Source organism: Carlito syrichta, unplaced genomic scaffold, assembly GCF_000164805.1.
Source record: "Carlito syrichta isolate Samal-C Ts95f unplaced genomic scaffold, Tarsius_syrichta-2.0.1 Scaffold302318, whole genome shotgun sequence".
Classification (NCBI taxonomy): Eukaryota; Metazoa; Chordata; class Mammalia; order Primates; family Tarsiidae; genus Carlito; species Carlito syrichta.
In genome coordinates this window covers 509003-530513 of record NW_007246414.1, presented here as the reverse complement: position 1 = coordinate 530513, position 21511 = coordinate 509003, and the positions used below count along the sequence as shown (strand labels likewise).

General features: G+C 38.3%; 1 protein-coding gene across 10 annotated transcripts in view; it reads left to right on the top strand.

The window, feature by feature from the left end:
- The window catches only part of REPS1 (RALBP1 associated Eps domain containing 1), a 41768-nt gene that overhangs the window by 18964 nt on the left and 1293 nt on the right, over nt 1–21511 (top strand). For 2 of the 10 annotated variants that reach the window (XM_021711482.1, XM_008056299.2), the window contains exons 9-18: nt 2712–2792; nt 8348–8435; nt 8870–8971; nt 11652–11724; nt 13224–13342; nt 14464–14528; nt 16119–16304; nt 17427–17522; nt 18926–19074; nt 19862–19967. In XM_021711482.1, coding sequence (XP_021567157.1) covers nt 2712–2792; nt 8348–8435; nt 8870–8971; nt 11652–11724; nt 13224–13342; nt 14464–14528; nt 16119–16304; nt 17427–17522; nt 18926–19074; nt 19862–19967 — 1065 coding nt within the window. The remainder of the gene's footprint in view (nt 1–2711; nt 2793–8347; nt 8436–8869; nt 8972–11651; nt 11725–13223; nt 13343–14463; nt 14529–16118; nt 16305–17426; nt 17523–18925; nt 19075–19861; nt 19968–21511) is intronic. The other 8 variants (XM_021711480.1, XM_021711481.1, XM_008056300.2 and 5 more) reach the window with 8 other exon arrangements.

The window sequence follows — 21511 nt, the reverse complement described above, 5'->3', positions numbered from 1 at the left end:
TCTTGAGACTACAGTTTTTATTCATTTCTGTCATTTTTAAAAAAGCAATATTAAATTAAAAGTACTTTTATTTTATTGATATCAGTTTGTAAATAAAAGCAGCTCTTCTGAGACATCTCAGTTCTAAAACCTATGTTCATTCTCAAACTTCTATTTGTTTATTAAAGACTAGGGATGGAAGTCCTTTCTAAATTCTGATTTCAGTAGTTGTAGTTTCCCTACTGAAATTCTGTCAAGTTTTATTTTATATTTGGTTGTAAGGTCATGAGTGCTATGATTTTTTTTTTTTGCTTTATGTGAAAAATCAAAATGCTAATAAAACATTGACTTTGAGACATTTTAATAATATTTATAAAAATATCTTCTTAGGATATGGAATTTAAAATACATTTTGGGCAATCCCTTTGGGTCCCCTCCCACTGTGGGAGCTTTTCTGTCCTCAATAAATCCTGCTTTTTCACTTAAAAAAAAAGATTTAATTGGGCCAGGAATGGTGTCTCAAGCCTATAATCCCAGCACTTTGGGAGGCTAAGGCTAGAGGATTGCCTGAGTACAAGGTTCAAGACCAGCCTGGGCAATATAGTGAGATATTGTTCTCAACAATAAATCAAAAAATTAGCCAAGTGTGGTGGCGCACACCTGTAGTTCCAGCTGCTTGGAAGACTGAGGCGGAAGGATCGCCTGAGCCCAGCAGGTCGAGGCAGCAGTGGCTGTGTGCATGAGACTTCACTCCAGCCTGGGCGACAGAGTGAGACGCTAACTCAAAAAAAAAAAAAAAAAAATTAATTATCTGCCACAAAATACTAATGATCATTCAACATAAATGTATTCAGCACCTGTGGTTATGGATGAGGCACTATAGAGGATAATACTAACAATAATCTCTAACATTTATTGAGCACTTTTGATGTACCAGTTCTGTTCAAAAAAACTCTTTATATGTATTAACTCCTGAAGTCTTCAGAACAACCCTATGAGGTAAATATTATTAATCTTCATGTTCTAGATGGTGAAACTGAAGCACAGAGAGGTTATGTAATGTGCCCAAGTATGCACAGCATAACTAAGATTACAGTACTCTGGTGCCAGAGCTGTGTGCTCCTAACCTATACTAAACTCATAAAGATAAGTGTCTCTCTGCCTCCCGGGTAGCTTACATACAGTCTTATAAAACCTAGAGAGCCTCCCAGGTAGCTTACATACAGTCTTATAAAACCTAGAGAAACTTCATGCTGCCCAAATGAGGCCACATTCTTTTTTGGCAAAAATACCAAAATACCTTCTTTTTTGGCAAAAATTGTCAGCATCTAAACTTTTCTCCACAGTTAGAGAATTAGGATTTTAAAAATTCCTTCTGTGATACCCTATGATGAAAGTGAACTGTTGTAGGCTTTTTAAATGTATGAAACACTTGGAATGCATCAGTATTTCTCAGTATATCTTAATTTTTTTATTAATTTGTAGGAAAAGTTGTTGAATGATTGTATTGATCGTTTTTTTAGTTGGCTTTCAACAATGTGCTCACTTGCTAATATTTAATTTCTACATATCTTCTCAAATTGAATATCAGTATTTTAAATAGTAAGCTGAACTTTGAAGCATAAATGTGTATCCTTTCCCAAGCTGAAATATAAAAAGAAGATTTTAGTTAATGAGGTAGTTTGTGTCTGTGTGTAAACATTTGTGTGTGTGTGTGTGTGTGTGTGTATATATATATCGCATGTGTGTAGATGGTTTTCCCTCTTTAGAGGATAACTGATAATTCTTAAGAATCAGATTTAAATGATAATTTTAATATAACTTTGATGTAAAAATTCTGTACTATTTTATTACTAAGATTTCCAAAACAAATGGAATTTTCTATAATTAATCTTGACTTATCACTCCACCTGTTTTAAGAGGTATGATATTTCTTTGTGTACCTCTTTTAGAAGAGTAGTATTTCATATCAGAATACATCCTCTGTATATAACACATGCTCAGATGCTTGATTTGCTCTCATCATGGCCGCATACTGATTGTTTAGCATGGTGGGGGGCTGTCGGTGGGGTGCCTGACTGGCAGTTCTGTCTTGTGGTCTGGCATGGCCCTGTTTGTAATGCTGATTGCAGGGGTTGACTTGCTACAGATTGATATAAGCGCAAACATATTAATTCCAGAATTCTTGCATTTTATCTCAAATATATTTTATTAAATATACATATGTATACAATATGTGCACGTACATAATAGAATCATCTTTCAGGGGTCGCACTGGCAAGTCACACTGACTTGCTTTGACAAAACTTTGGTTCATTAGCATCACCAAATGAAGACATTAACACTTGAATGTTCAAAGAAGGATTTGATGTTATTCTTTTCTTTAGTCAAGACAAATCCCTTCACGTTTTTTACTTGGTGGCCATTTATATCATTTAGACTTTGTTCTTGCATTGTGTTTTAACTCTGTAAGGCTTTGAATCTCTTCCATAGAGATTGCAATAAATTATTACTATACATTTGATTGTAAAGCTGTTCACCTTACATTACAAGATAACTCAGAATATAGATAAGCATAAAGTGTTGTTGGAAAAATAGAAATGACAGGATTTTGTTGACCTATGCAATACAACTTGCAGTGCAACCTCTGAATTACCTTGCTAAATCTTCTCCAGTGATCTTTTCCTCCATCTTTCTCATCATGCTGACTTGTCTCTCCTCTGTCTGTTCAGCAGTGGGAGACATTTAGTGAACGCTCTTCAAGCTCACAAACTCTGACCCAATTTGATTCTAACATTGCACCAGCTGATCCTGTAAGTCAATCACTTAGCTTGCTTGTTTGAAATTAATTTTATTAACCCAAATTTCCATTCATTATGGTTTTTAGCCAATATGCATGATTCAGTGGAGTGCTCGGAGGGAAGTGGTGGCAGGCTTTTCAATTTTTGTGTGCTTAATGGTGGAAAGAAAATTTTTGCCATTCCTCATATTTTCTAGTTCTTTTGGTGAGAGAAAACCATGTTTTTAAAATCTGGTTCACGTGTCTATAAGAACATTTTTTGTGGCAATTGATTTGGTTAACCTTGCTGTCATTTGCTAATTAAGTTCATGTTTTATTAAATTTCAGTGTGGTGACACTTTATGTGAATACTATTTTATTTGTATGCTTACACATCATGTAATATGTACTGTGTATGTAAATATTTATGCAGTGTCATCTTTTGACACTTCAAGTGATACGGTTTTTATTTAATTATGTTGAGTTCTGTTAGAGAAAATCAAGTTCAGCAAAATAATACAGAGCTGTTGGTGAAAGATGCCCTTGTGCAAAGGAGCCTCTGTCTTGTCTGCCTGTGGCTTACTATACTGCTTTAAAAAGGCTACAAAGTTCACAACCTAATTTTAAAAATAAATATTGTCAGCCAGGCTGGGTGACTCAGCCTGTAATCCCTCGTTTTGGAGGCTGAGGTGAGTGAATTGCCTGAGCCCACGGGTTCGAGACCTGCCCGGGCAACTTGACTAGACCTCATCTCTACAATAAATCAAAATATTAGCCGGGCGTGGGAGTGCACGCCTGTAGTTCCAGCTACTTGGAAGGCTGAGACGGAAGGATCGCCGGAGCCCAGCAGGTCGAGGCTGCGGTGGCTGGGAGTGGTATGGGTGTTTTTTCAATTTATTAATATTCAAGGGCCAGTGAACATGTAGATCATCTGTACCTTTGCTTCTTTTTTCTTGCTATATTCAAGATATTTATATTTGGTTTTGGTCTCTGAAAAACGTAGGAGAAATAAAAGGCATTATATGCGAGTTTGCTGCTTATTAGCAGCTATACTTAAAGTCCCTTGGAAACCGGGCTCGGTGGCTCAGCCTGTAATCCCACGCTTTGGGAGGCTGAGGTGAGTGGATTGCCTGAGCCCACAGGTTCGAGACCCGCCTGGGCAACTTGGCAAGACCTCATCTCTACAATAAATCAAAAATCAACCGGGCGTGGTAGCGCGCGCCTGTAATTCCGGCTATTCGGAAGGCTGAGGCGGAAGGATCGCTGGAGCCCAGCAGGTCAAGGCTGCGGTGGCTGGGAGCGGCCACTGCACTCCAGTCTGGGCGACAGAGTGAGACTCCAACTCAAAAAAAAAAAAAAAAAAAATTTTTTTTTCTTGAAGCTTTAAATTTTGTTTCTCTATATTCATCCTTCTCATTATTATGCAATCAGGTTAATTTTATTTAAAGTACTTAATGAAAGTACTTTAGGCCTGGTACAGTAGCTCATGCCTATGATCCCAGCACTTTGGGAGGCCAAGATGAGAGGTTTGCCTTAGCCCATGAGTTCGAGACCAGTCTGGGCAACTTGGAGAGACCTCATCTCCACAATAAATAAATAAATAAATAAATAAATAAATAGTTGGACATGGTGGCACACACCTGTGGTTTCAGCTACTTGGAAGGCTGAGGCAGAAGGATTGCCTGAGCCCAGCAGGTCAAGGCTGCTGTGGCCATGAGCATGCCACTGTACTCTGGTCTAGGTGACAGAGTGAGACTCCAACTCAAAAAAAAAAAAAAAGTACTTTATAGGAAGGAAGGTTTGATGTAGCAATAAAGAAACTCTATTCTCTAACCCTAAAAAAAACAGTGAAAATAATTATTCTGAGTATTATGAGTCTTTGTTAGGCCAGGCAAGAACAATAAAATCTAGAAACAAAATAAATTGACTCATTACCGGCAGGAATGTAGAGAAATATTTGGCTGAATAACAGTGATGTTCTTCTAATTTCTTGGTATTAATATCCGAATTCATGAATGCCAGCTCTAGTGTTTAAAATTATATGACTCAATTAGTCGGGCGTGGTAGCGCGCGCCTGTAGTTCCAGCAACTCGAAAGGCTGAGGCGGAAGCATCGCTGGAGCCCAGCAGGTTGAGGCTGTGGTGGCCAAGAGCGGCCACTGCACTCCAGTCTGGGCGACAGTGAGACTCCAACTTAAAAAAAAAAAAAAAAAAAAAATTATATGGCTCAATACTTTCATTTGTTCTCTTTAGTGTACTAGGAGGTACTAGGAAATTAACTGTTGATTGACATTTTAAACTTGAATTTAGACCTCTAAATTTGATAAAATTGACATTCATATATATATATATATATATATATAATACACTTACACACATATATACATATTTATATATATATAAAATCTAGTACCTAGAAATGTCTTTTTTCTTTTATGATAGCAAACTTAAATCTGAACTTTGTTCCACAACAAGTATTCTTACTTTAAATCTTCAGTTAAGGGAATGTCCTGCCTTCTCCTAATTGTGACCTACAGTGTTTGAGTTTCTTAACCTTCATTTCATACTTACCTGAAATATTACCTGACTACAGAAGACAGCCTGTAGCCACAATCCCAGATGATCCTTTGTAATAAGGCCCACTCAGATTAGAAGGGAATCACCTAGGAGAAGAAAACACAGCAGTTCTCATATGGATTTAGCATTAAATATTTAATGGAATGTTAAAAAGAAGCTCAATTTTTATAACTAGTTATTTGCTTAGTGAAGTAAACAGTGAGAAGCTCCAAACTGACCTGTAGGACTCTGAGACAACCATTACACAGCGCAGTGACTGTGTGTGCACACTGGGCTGGTTAGTTATTAGACTTTCAGAGTTCTGATGAAATTGAGATTCTGGTTATCTTGTTTCCAGAAACTGTTTTCTTTTCTTGAACTGCTTATCAGTTAATAGCTTCTGGTAGACTCTGCATCTGCTAGGATGTGCGCAAATCAAACACCAGGGAGATTCTGAACTGATGAGAAATGTAATGTGCTAATCTTTGCTATGGTTTATTCAGAGCAGTTAAGCGTATGAAAATAATTAGTTTGATCACTGATTATGTCCAGCCAACTCAGTTGGTGTCCCCTCTTTGGTACTTGTGATATTATCTGGGAATACAAAGATGTTAAAAACAAGATTCAAGTCATAAGTAGACCACAGTTAAAGAGGTCATATTTGTGTGCTAAGTTTTGAAGGAAAGTATGAATCAGCAGAAGTGGACAGGGGCAGGGTATTCCAAGTAGAGAGAATATCATGAGTAGGGTGAGCTTAGTATGGTGACCCTACAGGGTACAGAGATGTATGAATTGGGGTAATGATGAGAGCTAAAGAATCTGGCCAAAACCAGATTGGGAAGATCTTTGTATGCTAGACTAATGTTAGAGTCGCACCAGCGCTATACTGCCATCCTGGGACCCACGTGGGGTCCAAGACGGGTCCAAGGGTACAGTGGCACCCAGAGACCCACGCGGTGGCCTAGAACGTTATGGCGCCCTGGAACTACGGGTTGCCAACTGCCGCGGAGCCCCGAGGAGTGTTCCACTCTTAGCTCCCCTGTTTAGGGCTTTTGCCTGGAGAATGCCCTTCCAGGTCAGGAAAGGTCACAGCTCTCTTGTCTCAATGAATCGCAGGTTCTTGTCTCTCCACCAAGAAAATTAAGGATCCAAGACACCGAAGGGCGAGCAAGTCAGCGTTTATTTAGAAAAGCAAGTGTTAGCAGCTCTAACAGCGAGGGGGGGGCCTAAGAGGGACCCAAGTGGGTTTCCCCAAGTGAGTTGCCGAGCCCCAAGAGGGTTGCTGGGGCCAGAAGGGCCGCTGGGGGCGGGCCGGAGTTTATGTAGCACTCGGGCGGGCTGATTGGTTGATAGTTGCTAAAAATACACTAACCGAGTTGGTTAGTACTAAGGAGTACTAAGGCCTAAAATGTGGCATGGTAATGTAAAGGGCCGATGGGGAGAGAATTGAAAAAGGGCCAATTAGGAAAAGGTGCGAGAAAAAAAGAGAAAGCGAGCGAAAAGGGATTGGGTGTGGCTTTTGTCCGGAGCCTGCAAGCTAGCGGCTGTTTATCCAGGTAAAATGGAGTCCTACTGGAGACCTGCCCTAACCGTCTGCCTAACAGGCTTCTTGTTTACTCCTCTGTCACTAAGACCCTGAACTTGATCTCATAAGCACCTGGAACTAGCACAGAGTACCATGAAAAGGTGGAGGCAAGGAAAGGGGTAGCTGGGGAAGATCACTCAGGCAATAATGTGAACAGCTAAATCCAAAGCTATGGGGGAGATGATGAATGCCTGAACTCAGTTAGCAGGTGGGAATGGAAACGAGGCAGAGCTGGATTCAGACAGATGAGAATATCTATTTTTCAGCTTGTCTATTGCTGCTAAGCCAGATACTTGATCTGGTTCTGGTTTTTCCCTAGGGGGGTCTCCATTCTCAGGACCAGGTCTACCTATGTCCCGGGTACACCTCTTTTTCTTCTTTTTCTCAGAGGCTACGATGTGTCTTTGTCCTCTCTTCCTTACCTTTGCCCTTTCATTTCAAAAGTCTATACTATCAACTCCTTTACTCCTCTAACTAGACTAGACTTTCGTGAAGTTTGGGCATATCAGATGTATTATAGTCATTTAAAAAAGGTTTAAGAAAAGTATTAGTGTGTTACAGAGGAAATCTTGTTCTGTTTGAAAACAAATTCGTTTGTGGAAGTTTTATGCTAAATTTTGAGGCAATCAAGTTTAAACAGTTCAAACTAATCTATAGGAAGTATGTATTGTGCCTTACAATTGCAATATAACAGGCAACTTGTTAACTTTATTTTGTAGATAAAAAAGAAAAGCGTCATTTTCTTGCAGTTTAGTGAAAATGAGTTCTCAGTTTGTTACAGTTTTTGGATTCTCATGAAATGGTTCACTTTAACCTAAAGGGCTCGCATTTGCATAATTTCATAAGATCATTCCTCACTTTTTCTTTTGAATATTTTCTTGAACTGTGTTTATATAAGAGCATTTTTCACATAAATCTTTAATCAATTTAAAATATATTTTTATAAAATAAGATTATTAAGCATGTATAGTGAACTTGATTTTTAAATATAATTCTAGAGCTTTTAATTTTAAAAAGGCATTTTATTTATTTACTTAGACTTGAGATTTCACATTGTTGCACAGACTGGAGTGCAACTGGCCCAGTCATAGCTCATTTTAGCCTTAACCTCCAGGGATCAGGCGATCCTCCTACCTCAGCCTCCCAAGGTGCTGGTGCACTATCACGCCCAGCTAATTTTTAAATTTTTTTTAGAGATGAGGTCTTGCAGTGTTGCCTAGGCTGGTCTTAAACTCCTGGGCTGAAGCATTTCTCCCACCTTAGCCTCCCAAAGTGCTGGGATTTCAGGTGTGAGCCACCACACCTGGCCCTAAAAAATTTACTTTCATGCTTGCATTGGTCTGAATGAGAAAGCCTATCCACCAGTTCTTACAGTCTTGTTAGTTTGTTTTGCGATATTAGCTTGTCATTTTTAATACAAATTCTGTATTTCCTCCCATTTGTCCCTAGGACACTGCTATTGTTCATCCAGTTCCTATTCGTATGACTCCAAGTAAAATCCACATGCAGGAAATGGAACTTAAAAGAACTGGCAGTGGTAAGGAAGCTGTTGCTGACCTGTCATTTAATTTAGCAGTAAATTAAGATACATAAGTAATCTGTCAAGGTTCAGATTTATTTCATAATTGCTTATTTTGTTAACATAGTACTTTCTTTAATTCTGTCCTCTATGTTTATGCATATTTTATATTGCAATTTTTAAAGGGAGGTTATTGCTTTTAAATTATAGAACTTAAAGCTATGGACATTTGAAAATGTGACCTTAAAAGGTTTTTGCTTTTTTTAAAATAAAATTTGTTCTATTAAAAATATTTTATTTTTATTAAAAATATCATTTTGTCTTATGTCTCATGGAGTTGCCTGCCACTTCTTTGGACATCTAAATGTAGCTTTATATGGTACTCTGAGGTTTATGAATTTACCAACTCAAATACCAATATCTTATATTTTTTCCTATTAATTCTCTCCCAGATCATACGAATCCCACTAGCCCATTACTTGTGAAACCTTCTGACCTTTCAGAAGAAAATAAGATAAATTCGTCAGTGAAATTTGCTTCTGCAAATACCGTAGGTAAGTGAAAGATAGCATTATTTCTTCCACTTGAAGTTTATTAAAGCTGGATATAGAGTCTGACTGATTCAAATGTGTACCCAGTGTGGTCACCCTTTCAACACCCTGCCTTGTGTATGAGTAGATGGTTGCCCATTGCCACCTGCTTCCAGGTGTTTGCCAATCCTCTCAGTTTGACCAGCCTTGGTCCTTTGACTCTTCCCTCACTTGTTCCTTTCTATCTCTCTCACAAGAAATTGTGTATACATTCATTCAGCTGATTTTAATTGGAAACAGTGTGCTGAGTTTTGTTCTAGGCACAAAAAGAAAAACAAATTTGCTCTTGTAGAGCTTCCATTCTGTAAGGGAGATAAGAAAAAAAGGAGATAAAAGGTAACTCTTATATTAGAAAGTAATTAACACTATGGATAAAAATTAAGCTGGAAAATGGGAGAGGGAGTGCCATTTTAAATAAGATGATCAACTGGGTCGCTCACACCTGTAATCCCAGCACATTGGGAGGTGGAGGCAAGAGGATTACCTGAGCTCTGGAGTTCAAGACCACCCTAGGCAATTTGGTGAGACCTCGTCTCTACAGTAAATAAAAAAATTACCCAGGCATAGTGGCGCACATTTGTAATTGCAGCTACTTGGAAGGCTGAGGTGGAAGAATCGTCTGAACCCAGCAGGTTGAGGATGTGGTAGCTGTGACTGTGCCACTGTTCTCCAGCCTGCGTGACAGAGTGAGACTCTGACTCAAAAAAAAGGTCAAGTAATGCCTTGCTAAAAGATGTCATTTGAGGAGATGAGGAATTCAGCTGTGTGAATCCTAACAGTAGAACTGGATGAGAATTGGTTAGCAAGTTTGGCATGCGGAGGTAGCAAGTGGTAGAATAGTAACGGGAAGAAGGAGTATTACTTTGAGTGCAATGGAAAGCCAATAGAAGGTCTGAATGGAGGAGAGCCATGATGTAGCCTTTTTTTTAACAGGATCTCTCTGGCTGTTCTTTCGATGATAGCCAAGAGAAGGCAAGAGTTAAGACAGGGAGAGACAACTTAGAAGATAGGTGTCATCAGGCAAGAGAAGGTGACAGCTTAGCTCTAGGGTGGTAGCATTGGAAGTGATGAGAAGTGGTTGGATTCTGGCTATCTGTGTATATTTTGTAGGAAAAGGCCTCAGGATTTGCATACCTGTGTTATGTAGGATTTGGGGATAGGGAAGAGAAATCAGGGCTGTTTCTAGGGTGTGGGGCCTATGGGACTAGAAGATGAGGAAGGCTGTGATAGTAACAGGTTTGTATGGGAGAAGTAAAACTTCAGTCTCAAATGATCCAGACTATGTGCCTATAGTCCCAGTTACTCAAGAGGCTGTGGTAGAAAGAATCACCTGAGCTTCCTCTAGGAAGTCAAAGCTATGGTGTGCCATGATCACAAGACTGCACTCCAACCTGGGTGACAGAGTGAGACTCTGATTCAAAAAATAAAAATGAGACTTCAGTTTTAGACATATTCAACGTAGATACCTATTGAAATATACCAACAGAAATATGTTCATTTTAGTGTCATTCTTGTAACAATTAAGTAATTCTGAAATTTACAAGAAAATGAATGAAACTAAACCAAATAACCAATCTCTTCAGTTTATAACTCCAGAATGTATGTAGTAGTGCTCCTTCAAATTGTCCCTAGAGTTTCTATTTTAAAATTTCTTTATTCCGTTTCAAGTCTTAGTGTAGTTCTGGGATTCTCTCCTGATTCATAAAACTTTGAGGACATTGAAAGTGCACAGTTTCCTCTGGAGAACATTCTGGGGCCCCTGGCTAATTTCATAAATTGTATTATTGTCTATGCACATTTATTCCCATGTGAAACTTAATTTTTCACATTAACGATTTTAAAATTAGTTTTCTCTGAAATATTTCTAATTTGTTCTATAAAAGTAATCGTTTTTATTATAGAAAATCACACTTATTGTAGAAATGTAACATAAACAAAAATAAGAAAATAGTTATATTCTCACTGTTCCACAAAGTCTATGATTAACAAATTTATTATCAAGTCTCCACTCTGTGCATATGTTATATTTTTATGTAATGTGAAATTATAATACAGCTATCCCTTAATATCCATGAAGGATTGGCTCCAGATACCAAAATCTGCAGTTGCTCAAGTCTCTGATATAAAATGACATAGTATTTGCATATAACCTTCATACATTCTCCCATGTAGTTTAAATAATCTCTTGATCACTTATAACAATTAATACAATATAAATGCTGTGTAAATAGTTGTTATACTGTATTGCTTTTTATTTGTATTATTTTTTATTGTTTTATTGTTCTTTTATTTTTCAAATATTTTCCATCCATGACTGGTTGACTCTTCATATGTGGAACCTGTGGATATGGAACCGCAGATATGGAGGGCCAATTGTGTATATACTATTTTATGACTATATGAATATTTCTATATTATAAATATCATTTTTCTAGACTATAACTTGATCTATCTGCTGTATAAATATGCCATGATTTATTTGATCCATGTTACAGCTAATAACACTGGGATGAACTATTAGCCTGTTAGCCAATCTTTGAATATCTCTGGCTTGAAACAACATATCAGTTATAATTGTTTGGGGTAGATAGAGCAAAAAGTAAAGAAATGATTATTATTAAATAGGACATATCCCATTTATCAGCAGATGGTTACAGTAGTTCAGACTCTTTTACTTCTGACCCAGAACAGATCGGGAGCAATATAACTCGTCAAAGGTCAGTATTTCTGTCAATAAAAAGCATGTTAAAATATCTTGTTGCATTTTAATGTTTAAAACTATTTAGAACCAAGCACACATTGTTTTTCTTCTCTGAAGGCAGTTAGGTTACCTATTTATTTATGTAAAAGGCACATCATTTTTTATCCTTTCCTATTTGAATAGAAAAACGAAGGAACCCTGATTTTCTTTATGGTAATTTGAGGAAGATCTAAAAAGAGGCAATTACTTCTTGGCAATAGAAGTTTAATATAGTCCTTTCTGTAACTAAACAATGAGAGTCTGTTAAGTAACAAATGGCAAGCCGGGCTCGGCAGCTCAGCCTTTGGGAGGCTGAGGTGAGTGGATTGCCTGAGCCCGCGGGTTCGAGACCCGCCTGGGCAGCGAGACCTCATCTCTACAATAAATCAAAAAATCAGCCGGGCGTGGTAGCGCATGCCTGTAATTCCGGCTACTCGGAAGGCTGAGGCGGAAGGATCGCCGGAGCCCAGCAGATTGAGGCTGCGGTGGCTGGGAGCGGCCACTGCACTCCAGTCTGGCGATAGAGTGAGACTCCAACTCCAAAAAAAAAAAACACCATCCAGAAGCACAGCCCAGTGGTGGAATACCTCCTGTCCTGAAGTTCTGTGTTGCGCATAACCTTTCAGGCGCACACAGGAATGGTATAGGCTAGGGCCAAAGATGGCAAGAGATTTGTCTGCAAGTGCTGTACCATCCACTAAAAGCTGTGTGCAGGACAGACACATCTTTTTTGTCTCACTTTTTACATGTCGTAAGTATCCGTTGCCACATGCCTAGAGGATGTAGAGAGACTACTAATACAGAATCTCCAAAGAGCTTATAGTCAGAAAGCTGCTTGTCTTCCTTTTAGATTCTTCATGGAGTTCTTCCTGTGTTCCTTAGCATTCTTGGTCATCTTGGATTTTACTCTGTTTTTCATTCCTATATGTGAAGATCAAATTGCCAGAGTCTATGGAGATTCTCTTCAGGCTTATAGAAGGCTTTGGTAGCAGCAAAGTGAATCTCTAGGGCAAGCTGAACTTGAGTATAGCAAGCTCTAAATGGGATGGCCTGTGGGAGCATGAGAATAGGTACCCAGCTTGTTGAACCACATTCTACCTCGGCTTACCAAACTCCACACCTTAATAGGTTGAAAGCTAGCTAATCATATTTGAAAGTAGAGTTTCTCTTTTTGAAAATAGTTTTGCAGACTAATATTACCTTTAACCCAATGGGAAAACATTACACTAGGTTTGTAGTCTTACCTTGAAATCATGTTTACAACCAACATTATTTTCAAAATTTTTGAAATTTTGTTTACTCTATAACTATAAAAAATTTTTTGCCATATTAAATAATCTCTTATTTAAAGCACATCATTAACAGTGCTATCTTTATTTATTGTAATACTTGTATACCTAGTTGAGAAAATGTTATGTTAATAAGATCCTTTCAATATCAGTAGCGTGACCAATTGTGATGGGCTGAATTTTTCAGGTCTCATTCAGGAACGTCGCCTGATAACACTGCACCACCACCTCCCCCTCCAAGGCCACAGCCCTCTCATTCTAGATCATCGTCTTTAGATATGAATCGGACCTTTACAGTCACCACAGGTAGGGGCTAGAAAACCATAATACACATTATCATTTAATTTTAAAATTAATCCAAGCACACATTTTTGTTTTTCTTGTTTGTTTGTTTTTTATTATATATGTGTTTGTTTATTTTTGAGTCGGGTCTCACTGTCACCCAGACTGAAGTGCAGTTTCTCAATCACAACTCAACACAGCCTCAACCTCCTGGGCTTGGGCAGGCCTTCTGCCTCAGCTTCTCAAGTAGCTGGATGACAGGCATGTGCCACCATGCCTCATTTATTTATTTATTTATTTTGTAGAGATGGGGTTTTGTTCTGTTGCCCAAGCTGGTCTTGAACTCCTGGGCTCAAGCGATCCTCCTGCCCTGGCTTCCCGAAGTGCTGGGATTATAGGCGTGAGCCACCACACCCAGCCTTGTCTTTTTAAATTGCACTTATTCAAAGAAAAATTTTGGATTAAAAAAGCATCCGATGCAAGGGAATTTTTTTTTCTTCATGACTGTCTAAAGTGTTGTTTGAATACAAATAATAAAGATGGGAACCTGTGATATAGCACAGGAAATTTAAAAAGAAAGTTGTGGTGATATCAAGGGGGGAGAACTTTATAAATGAAAGGTATGGTAACATCAAGGTCTTAATTTGGCTGATGAAGGACAGAAGGTGATGATGTTATGTTTTAGTTATTATGAGTTTAAAATGGTGAGGAAAAGGGGAAGTCATCAACAGGCCGTTGAACTTTTGAGCTGAGAAAAATTACTATATTGTTTGAGAATCATTTACATAGAAACAGGAGAGGGAAATGTTAAGAAGAAGGGAGAATATAGAAATCATGTTTGATAGCCAAAGAGCAACAAGAAATATGGGAAGAAAACTTAGAATATATACTAATATGGAAAAGGGCAGGATCGTGTCAAGAGAACCTGGTGTAACAGGTAACAAGAGAAATGAGGTTTGATTAAAGGCCAGAAGATTTGGCCATTAGGTCTCATATAGGCTGTTTAACAATATAGTATCTGCATTCCAACACCCACCAAAAATTCTTAAAAATCTTTATCATGTGGTCACATTGATTCAACCTGATTCTTCTGTTAGCAAAGTGATTAGATGTTTCCTAAATGGAAGACTTATATGTTTATGCAGGACAACAACAGGCTGGAGTTGTTGCCCATCCTCCTGCAGTGCCTCCAAGACCACAGCCCTCACAGGTAATTCTCCAAGGTATTCATTGCTAAATGTCCCCATGATTGGTTTGTATGTTAGGTATTTAATTCTATTGAGAATTATTTGAAAGGTCAGGGATTAGCTCTTGGTTATTCTTAGCATTTAATTCAGTGAATCTAAATCTTATTTTGGAAAATAAACATTTCAAGAATGTTCTGGGTTATTTTTTTAAAACACCTGAAAAGTGAAACAAATGATAATGTCTTGACAAAGGAGGTTTTAGTGGAAAGAACAATGGATTGGAAAATAGGAGATGTCCATTAATTTCCTGGGTCTAGCAGTGACTCACAGAATGACCTCACTGCATCTCTCTGGATGTGTTATTACATCAATTAAGGAAGCATTAATGACTTCTGCATCCCTTACAGGTCAAAATTGAAGTGCTGCATAGAGATTTTTATAAAATGCCTTGGGATAGCCTTAGTGGCTAGTAAAGTCAAGGATCACATTGTGAAGGTATAAGTACAATGAAGGAAGTAAGACTTAAGCAGTGACTTGAAAGATAATGTGGTATTTACTGGGGAGAGGGCATTCCAAACAGAGTGCGTATAGCATCCACAAAGCCATGGAGGTGTGTTGTCTGTTCACCAGAGGAAAACAAGTTCATTCATTACAACTGCAGTAGACGTGGGTTGATGGGAAATGAAACCGGAGATGTAGGGACGAGGCAGAGCATTGCCTGTATCATATTTAGAAGGATAGAGTTTTCTTAGAGGAGATGAGAATTTTTAAAGGGAAGAGACCTTAGATTTATTCCTTTCGTATCCTCTACTTCCTTTGTAGTAAGCATCTTACATTCTATTTTAATTCCTTATTTACTTAATCTTTTATCCTGCACTGGACTGTCAGCTTTATTAGAGCATGGCCCTTCTTTGTTTTGCTCACTATTGTTCTATAGCACTTGGCACAAAGTAGATACTCAATAAATGTATTTTTAGACTGAAGATTTTAGTAGCATTGGTTTGGCAAAGGACGACCAACTTAAGGGAAGTATGCCTGATATATTGGAAGAATAGGTGGAGCAGTGGTTTCACACTTTAAAAATAGCAGCCTTTTAAAGAAACTTAGTGAAATTTTTTTGAAAATAGCTTATTTAAAGAATAGACTATTGTGCAGTAGCCCAATTAAGAAAAAAAATAGATGCAAGTGGAGAATTGGGGTAGGGCTGGCCACTCCCCTCTCCTTCAGTGTCCTTTCTTTGAAATACAAATTTTGGGAAAAGTTTTGGTTTTGTTTTAGTTTTAGAGCTGAGTTCTCGCTATGTTGCCCAGGCTTGTCTCAAACTTCTGGGCTCAAGCAGTCCTCCCACCTCTGCCTCCCCAATTGCTGGGATTACAAGCATGAGCCACTGGGTTTCTTTTCCTGGAAGCTTATAATCTTTTTTTTTTTAGTGTCTTAGCTCTTTGCACTAATGGTTTAAACATTTATTTAGGGCTAAAAGTTATTATAGTACCCCTCCTGAATTTACAGAAAATAAAACAGCATCTTTATAATACATTTCAAAGGAAAAGAAGGTTACATTGACATTGAATGCCAGCAAAATGTTTGTTCCTCTATTCTGAACTATTGCACAGGCTCCTGGTCCCGCTGTGCATCGCCCAGTGGATGCCGATGGCCTCGTAACTCACACTAGTACCTCACCTCAGCAGATACCAGAACAACCAAATTTTGCAGATTTCAGCCAGTTTGAAGTATTTGCTGCATCAAATGTAAATGAAGAACAAGATGATGAAGCCGAGAAACATCCAGAGGTCTTGTCGGTCAGTTTTCAAGGACTTGGGTAACGTGCTGCAGTCACTTCCTACATCATGCTCATCAGCCTGTCTAGCAACAGGGCAGACACTAGAGGGGCTACCAGTGTAAAAGATCTGCTTCTGCTTCTTTTAGAGATGTATATTTCCTAGGTTAGTGCTTCTCAACTTGTTTATTGGCCTCTAACACCTGCTGGTTGTAGTCTAATCTCGTGAGGGTAGGCAGGTATAGTGTGATCCTGGTCCTGGTTAGCACACTGCTCTGGGGTTTCATCTTAATGTGAAGCATCTGACTGTGTGATCTGGTGAAGATTTCCATGTGACAAGTGGCTATGGTTGCCATAGTTCTACTCATAGCAGTTTTTCCCAGAGGGGGATTTCTCTAGATATAACTTTTCAATCTAATTATAACTTCAACTAGAACTAAATTTCATCCAAACTTCTAATTAAAGCACTTTAAATGTGTATAAGAGTAAGCTGCCTTAGTTAGGCAGACTTACACACTGCATATGCCAAAATTTAATATTTGCAGACAGTTCCAGGAGATTCTGTTGTAGTTCTAGTGGCAAAACTTCTCTAGAAACCCCTGACATAAATCACAGAACATAAATGTGGAGTTGCAGGGACCAGCAGAATTCTGAAATCTCTGTTCTGATTGTTTTCAGCCCATTTCAAGCCTATCTATTGGATCCAAAAATCCATATTTATTTGACTATCCTAATTTAGATATAAGTTTCATGTAGATCTGATCCATGAAGAATCTCCTACTAGCCCCTTTTTCAAAACTGTGACTTTCTGCTGGGCCCTTTGGAATGGACTGTACCTAGAAAGGCAGGGGTAGGCCTGAGGGCAAGTGCAACTGTGCACATGTACTGATGCTCACTCCCCTGGGTGGCTGCATCCTCATCCCCTCCCCTCACACTTCTGTTACCTTCCCTCTTTCCTGCCCTTCAGTAACAGAGAAAGCTCATTTAATGTTTTCCAAGTATTTGCTTATCTTCATCTCAGATTTCTTGTTATCAGAGTAAACATTTTCTTAACATTTTACTCTGATTTATTACATATTCTGTATTTATACATAATTATACTTTACTAATGTATAATTAATAGTGGTAACATATTTATCTCTAGGTTGAAAAAGCTTCTGATCCTGCAGGTTCTCTTCGAGTTGCCAAAACAGATAGTAAAATTGAAGAAAAGACAGCTGCTAGTGCTCCTGCCAATGTGGTATGCAAAAAGTCATGTCTAATATTAATAATTTTGTATATATAAAAAGATAGGAGATAGTTTTTAGAAATGAGACCAACTAGAAATCCTCAAACCCATTTTCCTACCCTTAACTGTAGCATATTCAGCCTCTCTCAGAACAAGCTCTTCCTATTTAATGAAAACGATGATAGTCTATAATCAGAATTAAATATATGCCACAGGAACTCAAAATTTAAATGCTTATTACATTCCTCCTGATATATAAAGTAGAACTTCTTTATGGGTCAAATTCAGTTTCTTTTATTGCAATCTTAAATGTAATAGAGAAAAATCATCAGCACCCCCAAGGGTCTTATTATACTCTGTGTGCTCTGAATTTTTTCTTTAACTGTTTCAGAGATAATTTTTCCCCAACATCTTATTATGAAAAGCATTCAGAAAAGTTGAAACAGTTTTTAATTGTACATCAGTAAACCTGTCACCTTGATTATACCATTAATATTTTACTCTACTTGTTTTATCACATCTCTCTGCTCCTTCTCTCTCTCTGTCAGTCTGTTAATCTGTATCTATTATTTGCATTTCTAATTGCAGATACCAGTATACTTTCCCTCAAGGGAAAGTACCCTTTTTTCTGTTAACAGGCATTTTCTATAGCTATTAAAACAGCATATGTTTCTGAAAAATGTTTAAATTCTGCTTGCTGAAACTCTGTTTTACTACATTAGTAGTTCTGTGATATCTTTAATGATTCTCATTTTTGTCAACTCACAGCAACAAATTGAAAATAATACTTAACTAAAGAGATAGCAGTTGACTATTGTTTTTATTTATTTACAGGTAAATTAAGTTGCAGTAAATACCAAACCATCATATTTGATTCTTTTGGGGGCAGATTCACAATCTTCAACAAAATGTCCACTCATTTTAAAGAGTTATAATTACTATGCATATTAGTAATTTGTTTGAGTTGCCTCGCTTTCTACTTTTTTATAATAAATTGTTTTATTCATTAAGATATATTTTAGTATTTTTGAGTAGGAAATTCTATGGTGACAACAGATGAATATTTCCAGAGACTACCTTTGTTTATTTATTGAACGGGTATATATTAATCCTGTATCATGTTGATGTCAAAATTATGACTATTACAGTCTTGAATCAAATTTGTACCTCGAGGAGTCTATGTTAAAAATGTATGTTTGAGATACATTCATGATAGTGATGTCAACTAAAAACATCCTTTCCCACTGTAATTTAAGTTAGCTGTTGCCACATACATAAATTGTTTTAAAGTAGGACAGGCAACTTGATATTTCAAGAGCAGGTGGTTTAAAGAAAGCAAATGGTGTTGGCAAAATGCTAACTAACCATGGATGTCTTAAAAAATGCTCATTACTAATGGAATTCTTGTCTTCCAGAGCAAAGGCACAACACCTCTTGCTCCACCACCTAAGCCTGTTAGAAGAAGATTAAAATCAGAAGATGAATTAAGGCCAGAAGTCGATGAACACACACAAAAGACAGGTGTCTTGGCCGCTGTTCTTGCGTCACAACCTTCTATTCCTAGGTAATCGAAGCTATTCCTAGACATACTCAATTATTTGAGAGGAAGGGTACTACACTTAAAAATACTAAACTGAAGGAAATTATGGTCAGACTAGTTTCTTAATTGAGCAGAGGTTCTTAGCTGTTCTTCCGGAGCTTTCTCATTTATAAGTATGCAGATTATTCTTCCCACGTTGTCTCCTCCATTATTAAGTCGAACTCTAATTCCATTTAACACCTTGTTTCACATCTGGAGCAGAGCATCTTTAAAGTCAATTAGTGTAGAGCAAAACTGGTATCTTAACTGTGTTGCTCTAGACCAAGAGTCAGCAAGCTAAGGCTCACAGGCCACATTCGGCCCATGCCCTGTTTTTGTATAGCCTGTGAGCTAAAATGACTTTACTTCTTTGTAAAAGGAGAAGAAAGAAAAGAAGAGTAAAAAAAAGAGAAACAATTAGACTCTGCAACAGCAACTATATGACCCCTAAAGTCTACAGTATTTACTGTCTGGTTGTTTACAGAAAATGTTTGCCAATACCTGCTCTAGACTACTTTACTTAAACTCTGGTGATATTACAGAAGAATAATAGGTAACCATAATAAACTTAAATGTCTGAAGCATGGTGGTTTACCATTGAAACTCAGCAAGTAATACTGAGCTGTACTAATAAGGAAAAAGATGTTCCCTCTGCTTTCCATGTTTAGAAGTAGACAAGGGAAGAATGGAAAGAATTTAAAGATAAGAAATGGAGGTTATATGGGTTTTTTGTTTTTGTTTTTGGATTTTTTTGCCCCCTTTATCTTCACAGATCAGTCGGGAAAGATAAGAAAGCTATTCAGGCATCAATTAGACGGAATAAGGAAACCAACACAGTTCTGGCCAGATTGAATAGTGAATTGCAGCAACAATTAAAGGTAATGTTGTTTCTGAACTTTTATTTGGAAAGTTCATGGACTAAGAGCATCTCAGAGTTGAAGGAGAACTTAGAGGTGATCCAGCAGTTCGTAAGCTTGTTTGAAACTTGCCATGTAGCAAGAGAAATGTGTATATAAAATGTTTTATGAGCCTTTGAATCTTGTAATACTAAGAGGAATTTCTCAATTCTGGTTTGCATTGCCCTATCCTGCATATATATAAGGCATCATCATTCCTATAATGTTCCTTACCTTTCATAAAGAAACCTAAAAAGAAGAAATGCTGTGACTTCAGATACCTGCGAAATCACATACATGGCTGTCTACACTATTTAATTTCCTAGATGATTTGACTGTGCTTAGTATACCCTCACCCCTACTTTTTTTTAAGAGACAGTTATAATTTACGGCAGCCTTGAACTCCTGGGCTCAAGCAGTCCTCCCACCTCAGCCTCCTGAATAGCTGAGATTACAGGCATGAGCCACCATACTCTGCTCCTAGTTTATCCTTTTATCAAAGACAACTCAGATTCTATTAAAGGGACTTAAACAGGTCTAAAGAAGAAGAGTGGAGCCAGGCTTGGTGGCTCAACCTGTAATCCTGTGCCTTTGGGTGGCTGAGGTGAGTGGATTGCCTGAGCCCAAGGGTTCGAGACCCGCCTGGGCAACTTGGCGAGACCTCATCTCTACAATAAATCAAAAATTAGCCGGGCGTGGTAGCGCGCCTGTAGTTCTGGCTGCTTGGAAGGCTGAGGCGGAAGAATCTTACTCCAGTCTGGGCGACAGACTGAGACTCCAACTCACAAAAAAAAAAAAGAAGAGTGGGGCAGATTAGATCATCTTGCATGTGTTAAAGGATAAACTTTAAATAGAAGTGTTGCTTATGTATGCGACTGTCATCTGATATTTGAGAGGAATCAGTTTGTTCTTCTATTAACTATGCTTTGTTTAAATCCCTATGAATAAAAATTACTGGAGGAAGCCGGGCTCGGTGGCTCAGCCTGTAATCCCGCGCCTTTGGGAGGCTGAGGTGAGTGGATTGCCTGAGCCCACGGGTTCGAGACCCGCCTGGGCAGCGAGACCTCATCTCTACAGTAAATCAAAAAATCAGCCGGGCATGGTAGTGCGTGCCTGTAGTTCAGTTCCAGCTACTCGGAAGGCTGAGACGGAAGGATCCCCGGAGCCCAGCAGGTCGAGGCTGCGGTGGCCAGGAGCGGCCACTGCACTCCAGTCTGGGCGACCGAGTGAGACTCCAACTCAAAAAAAAAAACAACAAAAAATGTTGTTAATACATGTTTTTCTGAAGAGTTAGGGAAAACCACTGAAAGAAGTATATAGGAGCTATATTACAGATCACTTTTCTCATTCCCTCAGAGAACAGAAAATAGGAAGTGAGGTACCATATAGGAAGTAGTCATTCTGACTCAAAAAGATATTATCAGTCATTGCTTTTCTTTTTTTTTGAGTTGGAGTCTCACTCTGTCAGCCAGACTGGAGTGCAGTGGCTGCTCCCGGCCACCTCAGCCTCGACCTGCTGGGCTCAG